At 40.4% G+C, this 21773-nt stretch overlaps 1 protein-coding gene across 4 annotated transcripts in view; it reads right to left on the bottom strand.

The window, feature by feature from the left end:
- The window catches only part of LOC105481574 (ring finger protein 24), a 91850-nt gene that overhangs the window by 38525 nt on the left and 31552 nt on the right, over positions 1 to 21773 (bottom strand). Inside the window, exon 2 of one of the 4 annotated variants that reach the window (XM_011741232.3) lies at positions 9466 to 9534. The exons of the other annotated variants lie outside the window; for them this stretch is intronic. Within the exon in view, the coding sequence (XP_011739534.1) occupies positions 9466 to 9521 (56 nt within the window). The 5' untranslated portion in view covers positions 9522 to 9534. The remainder of the gene's footprint in view (positions 1 to 9465; positions 9535 to 21773) is intronic. 4 annotated transcript variants of the gene reach the window in all.

Below are 21773 nucleotides of genomic sequence, written 5' to 3' on the forward strand. Positions count from 1 at the left end.
GTGCCGTGGCTCACACCTGTAATCCCAGCACTTTGGGAGGCTGAGGCGGGTGGATCACCTGAGGTCAGGAGTTTGAGACCAGCCTGGCCAACATGGCAAAAATGCACCTCTACTAAAGATGCAAAAATTAACCCGGTGTGGTGGCACGCACTTGCAATCCCAGCTACTCAGGGGGCTAATGCAGGGGAATCGCTCAAACCAGGGAGGTGGTAGTGAGCCAAGATTGCTCCACTGCACTCCACCCTGGGCAACAGAGTGAGACTCTATCTTAAAAAAAAAAAAAAAAAAAAAGAAAATAAGAGATTAAATATCTGTACTGGACAAGCTAAGAGAGAGGAAACAGGCAAGTGACAGAAAATGGTATGGTAGAAAGATAGAGAGGTTTGCAGTCAGCAAATCTGGATGCTTGCTCCCAGGATGTCACTGTCTAAATGTCAGAGCTTCATCTATACTTCAATTTTCTCATCTTTCAAATGGTATGACTGTCCTATCGATCAACTTTAAGGAATTCCTGAAAGGATAAAATGAGATAGCAGATAACGAAGTGTCTGAAAACTCTAAGAGGACAAAACTATTAAGGCTTTAGTGTGTGTGTGTGTGGGGGGGGGGGGAAGGGAATGACATTAAATCAAAGTAGTAAATAACGGCCAGGCGTGGTGGCTCACGCCTGTAATCCCAGCAGTTTGGGAGGCCAATGCGGGCGGATCACCTGAGGTCAGGAGTTCGAGACCAACCTGACCAGCATGGAGAAATCCCGTCTCTACTAAAAATACAAAAATTAGCCGGGCGCGGTGGCAGGCGCCTGTAATCCCAGCTACTCGGTAGGCTGAGACATGAGAATAGCTTGGCGCGGTGGCGGGCGCCGATAATCCCAGCTACTTGGGAGGCTGAGACATGAGAACAGCTTGAACCCGGGAGGCAGAAGTTGCAGTGAGCTGAGATCACGCCATTGCACTCCAGCCTGGACAAAAGAATGAGGCTCTGCCTCAAAAAAAAAAAAAAGAAAAGAAAAGAAAAGAAAGTGGCCGGGCGTGGTGGCTCAAGCCTGTAATCCCAGCACTTTGGGAGGCCGAGGCGGGTGGGTCACGAGGTCAGGAGATCCAGACCATCCTGGCTAACACGGTGAAACCCCGTCTCTACTAAAAATACAAAAAAATTAGCCAGCCGTGGTGGCGGGCGCCTGTAGTCGCAGCTGCTCGGGAGGCTGAGGCAGGAGAATGGCGTGAACCTGGGAAGCGGAGCTTGCAGTGAGCCGAGATCGCACTCCAGCCTGGGGGACAGAGCAAGACTCTGCCTCAAAATAAATAAATAAATAAAGTAGTAAATAACATAAAAGAAGCCTTGACAAAAATAATGTCTCTGGAGAGGATTCCACCAAACCAAGTACCCCTTCCACAGGGAGCTCTTCTGCACTCACTGAGAAGCTTTCTATCAGGTGGCCTGCCAACCTGGCCTCCAGATGCAGGAACTAGAAACCTTGTCTGGCCAAAGGCAGCCAATAATACAGGCTGGGTAGGAGTGAGGCCAGCGGTGTGGGAATGTTGCTCTGCAAGGTCCTCGAAATTGGTACAATTCTTGTAGCATTCTGAACAAAGACTCAGACACACACAGCAGTAGAGGTAGCACTGTCATCAGAGGGAAGAGACATCTGCCTTGGTGCTGCTGGGGGCTGGATGTTGAGAATTTTGTGAGTCCTCACTACCCAGCAGGGCCTTTTAATAAACCCCAATTACCAGAGGGATCTAGGCTGGTAGAAGATACGTTGATGCAGCATATATTTTAGGAATTTTTCTCCCTTTGTTTTAGTAAATAAAATGGCTTTGCTACAATTGATATGTTGGACCAACAATTTAAGTAGATGGTAGATTATTCCAAGATGTTAATCCTGATCTAGTAATACATTAGTTTTTACAAAATTTTCATCATAATGTATTTTCAGCAGGAGTATTAATCTTTTAATTTATAAAAGGCTACATATTCATCATCTTAGTAATATGCATTCTTTGCTATTGAAGTCTTACACATGTAAGTTATTTAGTAATTGCTCCTCGTGGGAGTAAAGAGGAGAAATAGAACATACAGCACACTGTTGTATCTTACTTGGCATTTCCAACTTCATTCACGTGAAAACCTTTTTTTCCCCTTATGTAAATTCAGTTCTTGAAATCTCTAGCCTCAGCCTAAATTTCAAATCACCCAGTCAGTTTATTAAAACCAAACCCAAACAAACAAACAAAAAAGACAAGAAGATTTGAGTATTTTATCAGCAATCTTAGAACAAAGAAGTTCTAAGAGGGACAGATTACTTGAGATTTGGATGCCTACAGGACCTGAGTTTAACACAATACACCACAGCTAAATGGGGCTGCAGTAGCATTCCTCAAAGCATGCTTGGTAGCCACATTTTTCTTAGATCAGTTCCTATTCCCTGGACAATACCATATCATCTTCCCAGGAGTCAGTATTCTAGTTTCGCTTCAAAAATTCTCAGAAGTGCCAGGCACGGTGGCTCACGCCTGTAATCCCAGCACTTTGGGAGGCTGAGGCGGGCAGATCACGAGGTCAGGAGATCAAGACCATCCTAGCCAATATGGTGAAACCCTGTCTCTATAAAAATACAAAAATTAGCTGGGCGTGGTGACGCATGCCTGTAATCTTAGCTACTCGGGAGGCTGAGGCAGGGGAATCCCTTGAACCATGGAGTCAGAGGTTGCAGTAAGCCAAGATCATGCCACTGCACTCCAGCCTGGCGACAAAAAAAAAAAAAAGAAAGAATACAAAATGTAACATGTGGCTGCGTGTGGTGGCTCACGCCTGTAACCACAGCACTTTGGGAGGCCCAGGCGGGTAGATCACGAGGTCAGGAGTTTGAGACCAGCCTGGCCAACATGGTGAAACCTATCTCTACTAAAATTACAAAAATTAGCCAGGCCTGGTGGCATGCGCCTGTAATCCCAGCTTCTCAGTAAACTGAGGCAGATTAGGTTCAACCCCAGAGGCGGAGGTTGCAGTGAGCTGAGATGGCGCCATTGCACTCCAGCCTGGGACACAGAGAGACTCCATCTCAAAGGAAAAAAAAATTGCTCAGAAAGGGGCCTGGGTGCAGTGGTATATGCCTGCAACCCCAGTACTTTGGGAGGCTGAGGGGGGAGGACTGCTCGAGGCCGGGGGTTTGAGACCAGCCTGGGAGACATAGGGAGACCCCACCTCTACAAATAAAAATAAAAATTAAAAAATTAGGTGGGCATGGTGGCACATGCCTGTAGTACTAGTTACTCTGGAGGCTAAGATGGGAGGATCACTTGAGCCCAGGAATTCAAGGTTACAGCGAGCTATGATACTGCCACTATGCTCCAGCCTGGGTGACAAAGTAAGACTATCTCTAAAAAAGAAAGCTTTCGGCATATTAGAAGGAACTAACTTCTTTGTTCTTTATTGAGTATCTTTATGACCACATGAAACACCTTCTGCAAAATCTTTTTTTGAGTGGGTGGATGTGAGGAAAGATTAAAAATTTTAAAAACATGTCACTGATCAGTAGAAAGACCTAAGCTTTCTGATCTAATGGATATGCTGGGTTCTAGAGAGAATTATTTTAAAAATAAGACCTATATTTAGACAGATCCTAGTAAAATTTCTGAATTCTATGATAGAAAACCTGTGACAAGTTTCAAAAAAAAAAAAAAAGTTGTTATAATGGAAAGCATATAGATTTGAGATTTATCTTAGGCCATGAGTATTAGAGTGGGCTTATGGAGTCAGAAAGCCAGGGGTTTAACCATGGATTTGCCAGTAATTTGGGGCTTGTTACTTATCTTTTCTGTCTCAGTTTCCTCATCTGATAAGACAGAATAATACTAGTAACTATTTCATAAAGTTTTAAAGGAATTAAATGACTCCACACACGAAAAGCACTTAGAACAGCACCTGGGCACATACTGGGTACTTGAGAAATGTTAGTTTTCATTATTAACTAAAATACAACAATAAAAGATAATGGAATCACTGTCTGTATCTCCATTAAAAGACAGTCAGGTAGACTTCTGACTCCAGAAAGATGGCATACACATGCATTTCCCTATTTATCCAGCTAAATATAACTAAAAAACATGGACATTAAGTTGGACAGAAGGTAGCACACTAACTAGGGGCCTGGGGACCCAAGGAATAGCATGGTAATGAGTTCTCTGGGCTTTGTATTTGTCTCCTGTATCCCAGACTTAGAGCTGGCAAAGTTGGCAAACCAGAATGCCAACAGGTGAAGACAGAAAAAAAAAAAAGCCCCAATGAACCTGTTCTCTCTAGCCAAAGAATCACAAAAGGAGTAGTCTAACAAGACTGAAAGCTTTTAAACAAGAATTGCCCTACTTCAGCTAAACAACCCAGAAAAAACTATGGCCACACCCCTACGGACATGCCAGCAAAGGCTGAAGGCAGAGCCTAGATTTTCACTCTTGCCAGGATGTAACAAGATGCCCCCAGCCATTTTGCTGGGATAGTGTTAGAAAAGGCCAAGTAGGAAGCTGGATTTTTTTTGTTGTTGTTGTTTGTTTGTTTTCTTTTTGCTTGTTTGAGACGGAGTCTTGCTCTGTCGCCAGGCTGGAGTGCAGTGGTGTGATCTCGGCTCACTGCAACCTCCACCTCCCGGGTTCAAGCGATTCTCCTGCCTCAGCCTCCTGAGTAGCTGGGACTACAGGCGCCCACCCCCACGCTCAGCTAATTTTTATATTTTTAGTAGAGACCGAGTTTCACCATGTTGGCCAACTGGAATTTTTACCCAACATGGTGAAAAAGAGGCTCCACCTCAGTGATATCAGTGGAGACTACATGTGGACCCTGACTTCTACCCCTATCCAGCAGTAACAAAGTGTCCTCACTGGGGTGATGACAGAGGAGATCTAGTGAAGAATCAGGATTTTACCACCACCAACTGGCAACAAGCACTCCTACCTGTCCCAGCCAAAGAGGTATCAGTGAAAGCCTAGTTGAGAGCTGGAACTCCATTCCTGCCCTGTCCTTGCCACCCATGTCAATAGAGGCTGAGTAGGGAACCTGGACTTCTACCTTTACCTGGCATTAATGAAGCAGCATTACAACCCACCGTTTCACTGACACCCACTGGTGTCAGAGGAAGCCAGTTAACACAGAAGGTTTAAATAAAATCCAGAGTCTCATAACATAATACACAAAATGTCCAGGTTCCAACTAAAAATTACTCATCATATCAACACTAGGAAGATCATAAATCAAATGAGAAATGACAATTAACAGATGTTAATGCCAATGACAAAAATGTTAAAATTATCTGATGAAGATTTTAAAGCAGCCATCATCAAAATGTTTAAGCAAGCATTTATGAACATGCTTGAAACAAGTGAAAACACTGAAAATCTCAGCAAAGAAACAGAAGATATAAAGAGGAACACAATAGAAATTATAGAACTGAAAAACACAATTGAAATAAAAAAACTAAAACTAAGCGATGGGCCCAACAGCAGAACGGAGAAGAAAGGGGAAAGCATAAGTGAACCAGGGCTGGGCACGGTGGCTGATGCCTGTAATCTCAGCACTTTGGGAGGCCAACGTGTGTGGATCACTTGAGGTCAGGAGTTTGAGACCAGCCTGGCAAACATGGTGAAACTCTGTCTCTACTAAAAATACAAAAATTATCCAGGCATGGTGGTGGGCACCTGTAATCCCAGCTACTCGGGAAGCTGAGGAATCTGTACATAAATGTACAGATTTAAGAAGCTGAACAAACTCCAAAGAGAATAAACCCAAAGAAATCTACAACAAGACACATCATAGTCAAACTTCTGAAAACTAACAACAACAACAACAAAATCTTTTTTTTTCTTTGCAGAGGTAATTGAGTTAAAAGAATAATAAAAATCTTGAAAGCAACTAAGGAGATACCATTGGGGGAAATAATATGAAAGCAGAGATTTCTCATCAGAAACAATGGAGGCCAAAAGGAAGGAACACATTTTTCAAGTGCTGAAAGAAAAGAGCCTTCAACCCAAAATCCTACATCCAGCAAAAATACCCTTCAGGAATGAAACAGGAAATCAAGACAGCCTTGCATGAAGGAAAACAAAGGGAATTTGTTGCTAGCAGATCTACTCTTAAAGAGTGACTAAAGGAAGCTGTCTTAACAGAAAGGAAATAAGAAAAGGAACCTTGGAACATCAAGAAGGAAGAAACAACATGGTAAACAAATATAAGGGTAAATACCATAAACTTTCTTCTCTTGAGTATTCTAAATCACATTCAATGGTTGAAGAAAACTTATAATTCTCCAACCCGGTTCTAAATGTATTCAGAGGAAATATTTAAGATGAGCATATTAAAAATAAGGGAGGATAAAGGGACATAAAAAGAGGTAAGATTTCTAGCCTGAACTGGTAAAGTATACTAGTAGACTGCATATATAATATAATGCCTACAGCATTCAGTAAGAAAACTATACAAAGACATACACTCGAAACACTACAAAAAATCAAAAAGAACTTCAAAAAATTATTCAAGTAACAGAAATAAAAAACAATGAAAACAAACAGAAAACAAAGTTTAAAATGGCAAGCTTAAGTATAAATGGTTTAAATACACCAATTAAAACACAGAGATTGACAGAATGAATTAAAAAACATCACCCAATAATATGCTGTCTACATGAAACTCACTTTAAAAATAATGATACATGCACATTGAAAAGGACAGAAAAAGATATGTAATGCAAGCATTAATCAAAAGAAAGCAGGAGTGGCTATATAAACATCAAAGCAGACTTCAGAGCAAATAAAATTACCAGAGAGAGAAAGAAACATTACATAATGATAAAATGGTCAACCCATGAAAAATACATAGCAATCCTAAATGTGCATGCACAAAACAACAGAGCTGCAAAACTTGTGAAGTAAAAACTGACTGAACTGAAAGGAGATATAAACAAATCTATAATTATACTCAAAGACTTCAAAACCATCTCTCAACAACTGATGAAACAACTAGAAAACCAGCAAGGATAAAGAAAAATTCAAAAACACAATTAGACAACAGGATCTAATCAAAATTTATAGAGCACTCTACCGAGCAACAGCAAAATATACATTATTTTCAAATACCCATGGCACCTACACCAGGACAGACCACATCCCTAGTCATAAAACAAATCTCAAACAAACTTTCAAAAATCAAAGTCATATAGAGTGTGTAACTGGACATAGTTGAATCAAACTAGACATTTATAACAGAAAGGTAGCAAGAAAATATTCAAACACTTAGAAACTAATCAACACACTTTTAACTAATCTATAAGTTAAAAAGAGGTCTTAAAAGAAATTTTAAAAAATACACTGAATTGATTGAAAGTGAAAATACAGGCTGGGTGTGGTGGCTCACGCCTGTAATCCCAGCATTTTGGGAGGCCGAGGCAGGCAGATCACCTGAGGTCAGGAGTTCAAGACCAGACTGGCCAGGCCGGGCGCGGTGGCTCAAGCCTGTAATCCCAGCACTTTGGGAGGCCGAGACAGGCGGATCACAAGGTCAGGAGATCGAGACCATCCTGGTTAACACAGTGAAACCCCGTCTCTACTAAAAAATACAAAAAACTAGCCGGGCGAGGTGGCGCGCGCCTGTAGTCCCAGCTGCTCGGGAGGCTGAGGCAGGAGAATGGCATAAACCCAGGAGGTGGAGCTTGCAGTGAGCTGAGATTTGGCCACTGCACTCCAGCCTGGGCGACAGAGCAAGACTCCATCTCAAAAAAATAAAAAAAAAGACCAGACTGGCCAACATGGTGAAACCCCATCTCTACTAAAAATACAAAAAAATTAGCCGGGCGTGGTGGCACGCACCTGTAGTTCCAGTTACTCAGGAGGCTGAGGCATGAGGATCGCTTGAACCCTGGTGGCGGAGATTGCAGTGAGCCGACATTGCACTGCTGTACTCCAACCTGGACAACAGAGCAAGACTCCGTCTCAGTTAAAAAAAAAGGCGGGGGGGGCGGGGAGCCGGCACAATGGCTTACACCTGTAATCCCAGCACTTTGGGAGGTCGAGGCGGGTGGTTCACCTGAGGTCAGGAGTTTGAGACCAGCCTAGCCAACATGGTGAAACCCCATCTCTACTAAAAACACAAAAATTAGCTAGGTGTGGTGGCAGGTGCCTGTAATCCCAGCTACTTGGAAGGCTGAGGCAGAGGAATTGATTGAACACTGGAGGTGGAGGTTGCAGTGAGCTGAGATCATGCCATGGCACTCCAGCCTGGGTGACATGCACAAAACTCCGTCTCAAAATAAAAAAAAAGAAAATGAAAATACAACACATCAAAATTTGAGAGACATAGGTAAAGCAGTGCTGAGTGGGTAATTCATAGCACTAAATGCACACATAAGAAAATAAGAAAATCTCAAATCAATAATCTAAACTCCTACATCAAGAATCTAGAAAAAGGGCAAGTTAATCAGGAAAAAAGAAATAGTAAATAACAGAAACCAATTAAATTGAGAAACAGGAAAACAACAGAGAAAAATCAATGAAACAAAAACCTGAGTCTGTTCTTTGAAATGATCAATAACACTGACAAATCTCTAGGAAGAATGACAAAAAAAAAAAAAAAAAGAGAGAGAGAAGACACAAATTACCTATATCAACAATTAAATAGGAGAGATCACTATAGACACTGCAGACATCAGAAGGATAAGAAGGGTATACACACATATACAGACATAAATTTAGTAATATAAATAAAACAGACCAATTCCTCAAAAAACACAAACTACAAAAACTCACCCGATATAAGATAGATAATGTGAACAGTTTTATAACTATCAAAGAAACTGAATCAGTCATTTAAAAATTCACAAAAAAGAAAGCTCCAGGCCAAGATGCTTTTACCAGAGAATTCTACCAAAGGTTGAAGTAAGAATGAGCACAAATCCTTGACAATCTTTTGCAGAGAATGGGAGGGAACATTTCTCAAAGCATTTTTTGAAGCCAATGTGATCTTGATATCAAAACCAGATAAAGACAGTATCTGGCAAATACAGACACAAAAATTCTTAACAAAATATTAGCAAGTAGAATTTGGCAATATGTAAATAGTTTTACAACACCATGACCAAGTAAGGTTTATTCAAGAGATTCAGGGCTGGCTTAATATTAAAAAAAAAAAAAAAAAAAAAAAAAAACAAAACAAAACAAACAAAAAAAAAAACCTCAAAGTAATCTACCCATATTAAATGGCTAAAGAAGAAAAATCACATGGTCATATTAACTGATTTAAAAAAAACACATTTCACAAACATCAGCAAACAGAAATGAAAAAACTCCCAGAAATAGAAATGGAAGAGAACTTCTTCAACATGTTAAAAACCATCTACAAAAAACAAACCAGCAAAAACCAACCAAACAATAACAACAAAAACTGTACAGCTAATATTATTCTTGTGAAAGACTGAATACTTACCCCCCTAAGACCGGGAACAAGGCAGGATATCTGCTCTCACCACTCTTATTCAACATAGTGCTGGAAGTTCTAGCCAGTGCAATAAGGTAGAAAAGGGAATAAAAGGCATACACATCAGAAAGGAAGAAATTAAACTGCGCCTATTTGCCAACATCAACATCTACAACAACAAAATCCCAAAGAATCTTCAAAAAAATTTCTAAAACTAATAAATGAGTTCAGCAAGGTTGCAGGATACCAGATACACATATAAAAATCAACTGTATTTTTATAAATTAGCAATGAACATATGAACACTGAAATTATAAATACAATGACATTTACCATTGTTCAAAAAAAATACAAGGAATTAAATTTAATAAGACATTAGATATGTACAGGACTTATATGCTAAAAATGACAAAACGCTGATTAAAGGAGTCAAGTAAGATCTAAATAAATGCAGAGACATACTGTGTTCATGGATCTGAAGACTCAGCATAGGAAAGATATTCTCTCCAAATTGATATATAGGTTTAACATAATTCCTATCAAAATCCCAGCAATTTTTCTTGTAGACATAGACAAGTTTAACAAATGTAGACAGAAAGAAAGACAAGGAAATAAAATAGCTAAAGCAATTTTGAAAAAAGAAGACTAAAGGGAGAGGAATCAGTCTATTCAATATAAGGACTCATAGCCTAATAAAGACACTGATTGGTTTTGGCAAAAGGACAGACACATGGGTCAATGGAACAAAATGAAGAACCCAGAAATAGACCTATACAAATAAGCCCAAATGATTTTTGAGAAATGTGCAATCCTTTCTCAATAGAGAGACTATATAGTCTTTTCAACAATTAGTGCTGGAACAATGGGACATCCACAGGCAAAAAAAACTGAATCTTGATCTTAACCTCACACACAAAAAACAACTCAAAATAGATCCTGTACTTAAACTTAAAATGCAAAACAATGATATAGTTACAAAAAACCTAAGAGAAGATATTTGGAATCTAGGATTAGGCAAAAAGTTCCAGACTTGACACCAAAAGCAAAGAGTATAAAAGGAAAAATGGATACATTGGACTTCATTGAAATGAAAATTTTTTTTGCCTTGAAAGACTCTGTCAAGAGGATGAAGAAAGAAGCAAAAGACCAGGAAAAATATATTTGCAAACCATACACCTGACAAAGGGCTAATATCTAAACACAAAACTCAATAGTAAAAAACCAACCAATTATGGATTGAATTGTGTTCTCAAAAAGATATGGTGAAGGTGTAACTCCCAGTACCTTTGAATGTGACTTTATTTGAAAATAGGGGTGTTGAAGATGTAATTAAGAAGTTAAAGTTACACTAGAATAATCCAATATGATTGGTGTCTTTATAAGAAGAGGAAAAGAGACACAGAGATATAGGAGGAGAGAATGCTGTGTGATATTATAAGAAGCAGAGACTGAAGGATTGCTGGCTGTCATCAGCAGTTTGAAGAAAGGCATGAACAAATCCTTTCTCAGAGCCCTCAGACAGAACAACCTTGCTATTTATTTATTTATTTATTTATTTTTTGCAAGTGATTCTCCTGCCTCAGCCTCCCTAGTAGCTGGGACTACAGGAGCGCACCACTATGCTCTGTTAATTTTTGTATTTTTAGTAGAGATGGGGTTTCACCATGTTGGTCAGGCTGGTCTTGAACTTCTAGACTCAAGTGATCTGCCTACCTTGGCTTCCCAAAGTGTTGGGATCACAGGTGTGAGCCACTGTGCCCAGCCACCAACATCTTGATTTCAGACTTCTAAACCCCAGAATTGTGAGACAATAGATTTTCTGTTGTTTTAACCCACCCAGTTTATGGCACTTTGTTAAGGCAGCCCTAGGAAACAATTCAATTAGAAAATGGGCAAAAGAGATATTTCACCAAAAGGAATATACAGATGGTAAATAAGTACACAAACGTATGTTCAAAATCATTAGCTATTCGGGAAATAGAATGTAAAGCCACAATGAGAAATTACTAAATTATACCTATCAGAATGGCTAAAGTAAAAAGTTGTAACACCACCAAATGCTGTCAAGAATGCAGAGAAACTAGAGCATTTTATCTTGGTGGTGGTAATATAATATGGTATAGCCACCCTGGAAAATAGTTTATCAGTTTCTTGTAAAATTAAACATGCAACTGCCATACAACTCAGCAGTTGCACTCCTGGGTATTTATTCCAGGAAAGTGAAGACCTATGTTCACATACAAACCTCAACACAAATGTTCATGGCAGCTCTATCTGTAATGGTCTAAAATTAGAAACAACCCAAATATCATTCAATGGGTGAATGATTAAACAAACTTGGGTATGCACATCATCAAATGCCACTCAGCAATAAAAAGAAACAAACTACGGATAGATGCAATAATCAGAATCACTTTCCAGATAATTATGGTGAATGAAAAAAGCCAATCCCAAAAGGTTACATACTGTATAAGTACACTTATCTTGATGTACTATAAGAAATCCCTGATGTGATGGAAACCTTCTGTATGTTGACTGTATCAAAATTAATATCCTGGTTATGATATTATACTATAGTTTTACAAGATGTTATCATTACAGGAAATTGTGAAAAGAGTACATAGGATCTTTCTGTACTGTTTATTATAGCTGTATGTGAGTCTACAGTTATCTCAAAATAAAAATTTTAATTAAAAAATATACAATGGAGCAACATCTATACAGGTCTGATGGAAAAGAACTATGATGCTAGAACTGTATATCCAGCCAAACTATCTTTCATTTGTATAGAAAAAAAAAAAGAAAGAAGGAAAAAGACATTTTTAGACACATAAGTACACTTCTTTCTCTCTATATAGGTATGTAATCATTCCACTAATTAAAACCCCCCACAGTAATCTAGACTAAGGCTTCAGATTATGTCAGCAAAGCATGGAAGATGAATGGGGAGAAGAAAGTTAAGTTGTGCTAATAGTTTTATTTTGAAAAGTTATAACTACTTAATTAAAAAAGTTGTTACAGAAGTATAAATCTAAATATGTATTTTTAAATGTAGGGAGCCACAAATAGTACATGTAATTTTCATAACTAGCAGAGAGGAAAAAGCAGCAAAGAAATCTGGATAATTTCAGCAAAATATAGGGTAAAAAGGGGAAGAAGGGGAGTCATAAGAAAGCAAATGATAGAAATATAAAATAAAACGGTGGGAACAAAATGAAAACTCAATCATGAGAAAAATAAGTGGTTTAAATCCTCCTATTTAAAAAGGCTCTAGCTCCCACCATTTGGCACACACACAAAAACCCCAGAAAGACTCTAGGATGAAGAGAAGTCGGTTAATGGGTACAAAAATACAGTCAGGTACAAAGAATAAGTTCTAGTATTTTATAGTGCAATAGGGAAACTGTAGTTAATACTTTGTTGTATTCCAAACACTATGAAATGAATAAAACTAGATTTTTTTTTTTTTTTTGAGATGGAGTCTCACTCTCTCGCCCAGGCTAGAGTGCAGTGGTGCCATCTCGGCTCACTGCAACCTCAGCATCCTGAGTAGCTGGGATTACAGGTGTGCGCCACCACACCCAGCTAATTTTTGTATTTTATCTATATAGAGTGTGTGTGTATGTATAAATAACTTTGTGTCTTAACAAAGAAAACACCTTTTCAAATGAATCTGGAACATCTACATTTAGATAAATTATTTATTATGCCATAGGAACAGTCCAAAGAACAGAGCTCTTAGAGGCCACAATATGTGACTACAATGTGTAAAATTAACTCAATAAAAAGATAAACAAAAGGAAACTACTTATAAATTTAAAAAATAATCTTTAAAATGACTTTAGGCCGGGTGTGGTGGCTCATAGCTGTAATCTCAGTGCAGCACTTTGGGAGGCCAAGGTGGGCAGATCACCTGAGGTCAGGAGTTCGAGACCAGCATGGCCAACATGGTGAAACCCCGTCTCTACTAAAAATACAAAAATTAGCCAGGTGTGGTGGTGGGTGCCTGTAATCCCAGCTACTCAGGAGGCTGAGACAGGAGAATCCCTTGAATCCAGGAAGCGGAGGTTGCAGTGAGCAGAGATTGTGCCATTGCACTCCAATCTAGGTGACAAGAGTGAAACTCCACCTCAAAAAAATAAAATAAAATAAAATAACTTCTGTCTAGTAAGTAACTAAAACAAATCACAGACCATTTGAAAGTTAATCACATTGTGGGAAAAAAGTCTCATACTGAGAGAAAAATCCATAACCTTCAACGTGGGAAAAGTATTCTTACAGGCTACTGTGTAGGTGTGGAAGTGTAACTGATTGTATTATCAATCTAAAAAATAATAATGAAAATAAATGGACACAAGAATTCAATTCTGGAAAGTAGAAAAAGAACAAATCAAACAAAATAAGCCAGAAGAAGGAATTAATAAAGGTCAAACAAAAATGTATGAATTAAAACAAAACAATGAAAGGAATTGAAATCAACTAACCAAAACACTAAGAATGAGACAGATAAAAAATATTCTTTTTTTTTTTTTTTTTTTTGAGACGGAGTCTCGCTGTGTCTCCCAGGCTGGAGTGCAGTGGCGTGATCTCGGCTCACTGCAAGCTCCACCTCCTGGGTTCACGCCATTCTCCCGCCTCAGCCTCCCAAGTAGCTGAGACTACAGGCGCCCGCCACCACGCCCGGCTAGTTTTTTGTATTTTTAGTAGAGACGGGGTTTCACCATGTTAGCCAGGATAGTCTCGATCTCCTGACCTCGTGATCCACCCGCCTCGGCCTCCCAAAGTGCTGGGATTACAGGCTTGAGCCACCGCGCCCGGCCAATAAAAAATATTCTTATGCAGAGATTTAAAAACATCCATGAGATAATTTGAGTACTAGTTTTAAAATCTAGAATAGACTTTATAGGAATATAACCAAAACTGGCTCAAGAAGAAAACTTGAAAATATAGAAATATCTTCACAAAAAAGGCTTCAGACCCTAATGGCAATGAAGGTAGAACTCGCCAAACTTGCATAGATAAGCAGTCTGCTATGTACAGTAGTCCCTGCTTATCGACGGTGGATATGTTCAGAGACCCCCACTGGATGCCTGAAAACCTGGATAGTACTGAGCCCTATGTTTTTTTGAACTGATAACCAAGACCCTAATGGGCAGGTAGTGTACACAGCATGTAGACACTGGGCACAGGATGATCCACGTCCTAGATGAGATGCAGTGAGCACAACAGCTTGAGATTTCATTACACTATTTAGAATGGTGAACAATCTAAAACTTACAAATTGTTTTGGGAATTTTCCATTTAATATTTTCAGACTACAGTTGACCATGGGTAACTGAAACTGCAGAAAGCGAAACTGAAAATAAGGGGGAACTACTGTAAACTGATCCAGAGTATAGAAAAAAATGATGGAAAGCATCCCAACTCATTTAAAGGTGTAAGCATAATCTGGAAACTAAAACCACAACTTTACAGCACAGTTCATAAACCCAAGGCCTCTGGACTGAATCTGGCCTGAAAAAGTACTTTGGCCTATACAAAGTTTTAAAGATTAAGATAATTTAGATTTGGGAGATTTAACATAAAATTAGCAATTTCCAGCTCTATACAGAAAAAGGTCAGATCTAATAACCCTGGGCTCCATTCTTGCACCGCAAAAACAGCCTGGAGCTGAGTGGCCTCTGCTCCCAGGCTGCCATGTTGCGCAGTGTGTGTGTGTGTGTGTGTGTGTGTGTGTGTGTGTGTGTGTGTGTGTTGGGGGGGTGTGCGGTGCTGAATGCTCATGGGTTACAGTGTAAGTGTGCCTGGCCCTATGTCAACAGAATCGCCATTTGTCACCATTTCTACCACTCCTTATCACTTCCTAATTCTGGACCAAATGCAGGTTGCCATTTGTGCTTAGGCTGTTATTTTCCTCAATGTAAATATTTCTACCTCTATCAAAAAAACAAAATAAAATAAATTGATGGATTCATGATTTTGCTTTCTACCAAGTGTATTTGGCTGATTCAATTTCTTGCCTGGCTTCTGTTGGCACTGAGTTTGTGCCCCTGCTTTACGATTTCTATCTTTGGTTTCCCCACATCAGATGACAGAAATACCCACTTATATTCTCTTTCATTTGCGTAGTTTTGTACCTTAAATTTAAATGTTTAATCCATCTTGAATTTATGGCATGGAAAAAAAACCTAAAATGGTTTTTCCAATTTAGTCAACTATTCCAACAGCATTTATAAAATTCTTTCTCCACTGTCTTAAAGTTCTACCTTTTTCAGTCACTTTTTTTTTTTTTTTGAGACAGAGTCCTGCTCTGTCTTCAGGCTAGAGTGCAGTGGCGCCATCTCAGCTCACTGCAACCTCCACCTCCGGGGTTCAACTGATTCTCCTGCCTCAGCTTCCCCAGTAGCTGGGACTACAGGCATGTGCCACCACACCCAACTAATTTTTTTGTATTTTTACATACATACATTACATATAAATTAGCATACCACTAATTCATATATGCTAGGGCAATATTTTCATCATTATTCTTCCTCTTTAATATTTTCAAGGCTATTCTTATAAAATCTTTTTTTCAGCTAAACAAGTCTTTTTTTTTTTTTTTTTTTTGAGACGGAGTCTCGCTCTGTCACCCAGGCTGGAGTGCAGTGGCCGGATCTCAGCTCACTGCAAGCTCCGCCTCCCGGGTTTACGCCATTCTCCTGCCTCAGCCTCCCGAGTAGCTGGGACTACAGGCGCCTGCCACCTCGCCCGGCTAAGTTTTTGTATTTTTAGTAGAGATGGGGTTTCACTGTGTTAGCCAGGATGGTCTCGATCTCCTGACCTCGTGATCCGCCCGTCTCGGCCTCCCAAAGTGCTGGGATTACAGGCTTGAGCCACCGCGCCCGGCCTAAACAAGTCTTTAAAATATTCTATTGGGCCGGGCACAGTAACTCATGCCTGTAATCCCAGCACTTGGGGAGGCAGAGGTGGGCAGATCACTTGAGCTCAGGCGTTCAAGATCAGCCCGGACGACAGGTAAAACCCCGTCTCTACGAAAAATATAAAAATTAGCTTGGCATGGTGGTGCATGTCTATGGTCCCAGCTACTTAGCGGGCTGAGGTGGGAGGATCACCTGAGCCCAGGAGCAGTGAGCCCTAATCGTACCACTGCACTCCAGCCTGGGCAACAGGGTGAGACCCTGTCAGTCTCTCTCTCTCTCTCTCTCTCTCAATCAATCAATCAATCAATCAATGCTATTGTGAAGCTAATTGAAAGTACATTAAATTTATTGCTTATTTTGGGGAGAATGGGTCTTGCTATAGTCTGAATATCTGTTCCCTCCCAAACTCATCTTGAAACCTAATAACCATTTTAACAGTATTAAGAGATAGAGGGCTGGGCGCGGTGGCTCACATCTGTAATCCCAGCACTTTGGGAGGCTGAGGCAGGTGGATCATGAGGTCAGGAGTTCGAGACCAGCCTGGCCAATGTGGTGAAACCCCGTCTCTACTAAAGATACAAAAAAATTAGCCACGCGTGGTGGTGTGTGCCTGTAATCCCAGCTATTCGGGAGCCTGAGGCAAGAGAATTGCTTGAACCCGGGAGGCAGAAGTTGCAGTGAGCCTAGATGGTGCCATTTTGCGCACCAGCCTGGGCCAACAGGGTGAGACTCCATCTCAAAAAAAAAAAAAAAAGAGAGGTGGGAGCCTGCTGCAGTGGCTCACACCTATAATCCCAGCACTTTGGGAGGCCAAGGCAGGAGGATTCCTTGAGCCCAAGAGTCCCTAACTAGCCTGGGCAACATAGGGAGACCCTGTCTCTACAAAATTAAAAAAATCACTAGCCAGGTGTGGCGGCACATGCCTGTGGTCCCAGCTACTTGGGATGTTGAGGTGGAAGGACTGCTTAGGCCCAGGAGGTCAAGGCTGCAGTGAGCTGTGATTGTGCCGATGTACTCCATCCAGCCTGCGTGACAGAGTGAGACCCTGTCTCTACAAACAAAGTGAGACCTTTAATAGGTGATTAGGCTACGAGGGATCTGCCTTCATGAATGAATTAATGCCATTACCAAGGGAGTGGGTTCCTTGTAAAAGGAAGAGTTCGGACCCCTTTTGTGTTTGTTTCTCCCTGTCTTTCCCTTTCTCTCATCTCTGACCTTCTGCAATGTGATGCCTTCCACCATGCTATGATGCAGCAGGTACCTTGCCAGATACCAGTATCTTGTTGATTGTGAACTTCTTGGCTTCTGGAACTCTAAGAAATAAATTCCTGTTCATTATAAATTTCTTAGTCTGTAGTATTCTGTTATGGCAGCACAAATGGACTAAGGGAGGTCTTTACATCCAGGCACATGATTTGTTTTTTCATTTATTCTAGTTTTATTTTACTACTTTCAGTAGATTTGTATAGCTTATTCATACAGGTTTTGGACTTTAGTTTATCCCTAGTTACCATATATACATTTGCCTATACGTATTATAAATGGAATCTTTTTTCCTTTATATTTTCTAAACTGGTTATTCCTAGCATTTAAAGAAGCTACTTCTTTGTATATTTATTTTGCAGCCTAACCTAGAAAAAATTTTAGTGCAAGTGCAACTAACTGCCATATAAGTAAATCTTAATAAAGTACCCACAGAATACCCAGCTTGGAGCAGTGAGCTCTCCAAGAAAAACTAGCTGCGAAATATACACCAAGACAACTAAACAGAGTGACTTTCTGTGTAATCTTTTTATTTATATATCACCTAAAATAATTATAAAAATACATATCAGCCAGGCGTGGTGACTCACACCTGTAATCCCAGCACTCTGGGAGGCCAAGGCGGGCAGATCACCTGAGGTCAGGTGTTTGAGACCAGCCTGGCCAACATGGTGAAACCCTATCTCTACTAAAAATACAAAAATTAGCTGGGCATGGTGATGTGCACCTGTAGTCCCAGACACTTGGGAGGCTGAGGCAGGAGAATCACTTGAACCCAGGAGGTGGAGGTTGCAGTGAGCCGAGATTGCGCCACTGTACTCCAGCCTGGGTGACAGAGGAAGACTTGGTCTCAAGGAAAAAAAAAAAAAAAAGTGAAAAAGCCTGGGCACCGTGGCTCATGCCAGTAATCCCAGTGTTTTGGGAGGCTGGGGTAGCAGGGTAGCAGGACAACTTGAGCCTGGGCGTTTGATACCAGTCTGAGCAATATAGCAAGACCCAGGCAAGGTGGGGTACACCTGTAGTCCTAGCTACTCAGGAGGCTAAGGTGGGAGGATTGCTTGAGCCCAGGAATTGGAGTCTGTGGTGAGCTATGACCAGATCATACCACTGTACTCCAGTCTTGGCAACAGGGCTAGACCCTATCTCTTCAAAAAAAAGAAAGAAAGCTTTTAGCAAATTAGAAATAACACACTTCTTCATTGAGTACCTTTATGGCCTCTTGTGAGCTTTGGTTAGCAAGATTTTCCTGGGACCTAGTCATCCCTGGCAAGGCTGCATTTCTGGATATTTGAGGACCAGATACTGTAATGCAGCACCTCCGGTGGATATCCTGCACTGAGAGATTTTGAGCCTTAGCACCTAAGCTGGCCCTCCTGAATGATATCACTGCCTCACTTAAGGTGCTCCAGTCTCTACAACTCATATTTCAAAGGTCTCCCTCTGTATTCCCAGTCTTTTATGATCTTTTATAATCTGTAAACTTAATTATTTGAAACAGATATCGGGGTTCCACCAGGGAAAAAGAGATCAGGGTTCAAACATCTTTTATCTTCAAAAGGCAGACAGCTAGGCAAGAAATTGGCTGGCGTTCCATAAATATTTTTCTAAGAGTATCTTCTCTCTATTGTTTAAAGTTTGAGGTTATCCTTGTTTTTTCATTCTTCAGAGGATAACTCTTCTTTCTTTCAAGTTTTTTTTTTCTTTCTTTCAAATCTCAGTATACACCAGAAGACTTCTTTCTAGTTTTAAGACACTGATAATTAGGTATCTGGGTATTCTGTCTTTAAGTACCAAATCTGGAAAGAAGTAACTCCGAAACCTCTCAGTCTTTAGGCAAAAGTCTATTTTTCTACAGTAACTTCTTTAATGTTTCCTTTTCTGGGGCTTCCTCTTATTTACACCCCTTCCCATTATTTAAAGGACAGTTGGGGGAACAACAACAAAAAACTATGTCTATTGGAATTGCCATAATCAATTTGTCTATTCCATCTATGTTTTAATCGGGATCTTTCCATTTAGCCTTAATTTTACTGACTACCTCATTATTTTGATTACTTTTTTATCAAAGGATATTGTGATTTTAAAGTATGTTTCATTGCAGTGTTTTAGTTTTTTTTCACCTAATTCTAACCAGACGTATATATGTATGTATGTATGTATGTATGTATGTATATATTTGTTTGTTTGAGAAATGGTCTCACTATGTTGCTTTGGCTGGACTTGAACTCCTGGGCTCCAGCAATCCTCCTGCTTCAGTCTCCAGAGTAGCTGGGCCTACAGATGTGTGGCACCATGCCTGACCAGTTCCTTTAATTTACTTATTTTTTTCCCCTGATCAGTTCCTTTTAATAGCCTTTGTGTTTTTTTATCCTTTCCAGCCCTGTTATTGAAAATTCCAATTTCTTCACAGTTTGGATTTTTTCTGTTTCTTCTGCTACCATTGTCTTCTCTGGGTTTGTGCACAGCTTTTCTCTTTGCTGCTGTTCCACAGTTCTAAAATCAAGCCTGAGGTGCTATCTTTAATTTGTTTACCATAATTGAAGTTTGTCTACTTGAATATTTTTAAAAATTTCAGATGTTTGTCATTTTGGTGAGTCTATTTTTACTCTGCCATATTCCCAGTAATTTTTTTTTTTTTTTTTGAGACGCAGTTTTGGTCTTGTTGCCCAGGCTGGAGTGCAATGGCGCGATCTCAGCTCTCTTCAACCTCTGCCTCCCGGGTTCAAGCGAATTCCTGCCTCAGCCTCCTGAGTAGCTGAGATTACAGGCATGTGCCACCACAGCCAGCTAATTTTGTATTTTTAGTAGAGACGGGGTTTCTCCTAGTAGAGGTCTGGTTTCTCCTCGAAGAGAGTTTGAGACTGGTCTTGAACTTCCGACCTCAGGCCCTGGCCTCCCAAAGTGCTGGGATTACAGGCGTGAGCCACCATGCCCGGCCATTTTCTCCATTTTTATGTAATGATGAAATCTATTTTCAATGTAAATCATTCTATCAGATCTTTATGAGACTTCACTTTGAGGGCAAAGAAGACTTTAACGTCTCATGCTCCCTTTTTTTTTTTTTAACAATTAAAAAAAATTAAACAATTTTTTTTAAATAATTAAATCCATACCTTTTCACAGGTATGGATTTAATTATTTTCTTTCTTCCTTCCCTTTCCTCCTTCCTTCTGTTTCCTCCTTGCCTCCTTCCTTCCTTCTTTCCTCCCTCCCTCCTTGCTCTGTCGCTTGGATTGGGTGCAGTAGTGCAATCATACCTCACTGCAGCTTCGACCTCCTGAGCTCAAGGGATCCTCCTGCCTCAGCTTCCCGAGTGGCTGGGACTATGGGCACATGTCACCATACCCAGCTATTTTTTGAAATTATTTTTGTAGAGGCGGGGTTTAACCATGTTGCCCAGGTTGGTCTTGAACTCCTGGCCTCAAGTGATCCTCCCTGCCTTGGCCTCCCAAAGTGTTGGGATCATAGGCATGAGCCACCATGCCAGCCCCTTTCTTCTTTTGTTTTTGTGCCATAGATTCAGTAGAACTCAAATTCCCTTCTGACATCTGTATCCCAGGCATGAGTGTGCATGCAGTGTAATTTTTTTTTTATTTTTATTTTTGAGACAGAGTCTCGCTCTGTTGCCTAGGCTAGAGTGCAGTGGCACAATCTTGGCTCACTGCAGCCCCAGCCTCCCAGGTTCAAGCAAATTTTCCTGCCTTAGCCTCCCGAGTAGCTGGGACTACAGGCGCGTGCCACCATGCTCAGCTAATTTTTTGTATTTTTAGTAGAGATGGGGTTTCACTGTGTTAGCCAGGATGGTCTCGATCTCCTGACTTCGTGATCCATCCACCTTGGCCTTTTTTTTCTTTTTTTTAAAAGAGGCAGAGTCTTGCTCCATCACCCAGGCTGGAGTGCAGTAGCATGATCATAGCTAAGTGCAGCCTCAAACTCCTAGAGTCAAGGGATCCTCTTACCCCAGCGTTGGGATTACAGGCGTAAGCCACAACTCCCAGCCCTACACTTTTACAAAGAATCTGCTAATCAACATTTAACTATTGACTTCTACATGATTAATTGTTTTTTGATTAACTGATGGCAGCACTCTTAGGAATATGAGTTAGGGGGAAACAACACAGAGTAATGCAG

This window comes from Macaca nemestrina, chromosome 15 (genome assembly GCF_043159975.1).
Source record: "Macaca nemestrina isolate mMacNem1 chromosome 15, mMacNem.hap1, whole genome shotgun sequence".
Taxonomy (NCBI): Eukaryota; Metazoa; Chordata; class Mammalia; order Primates; family Cercopithecidae; genus Macaca; species Macaca nemestrina.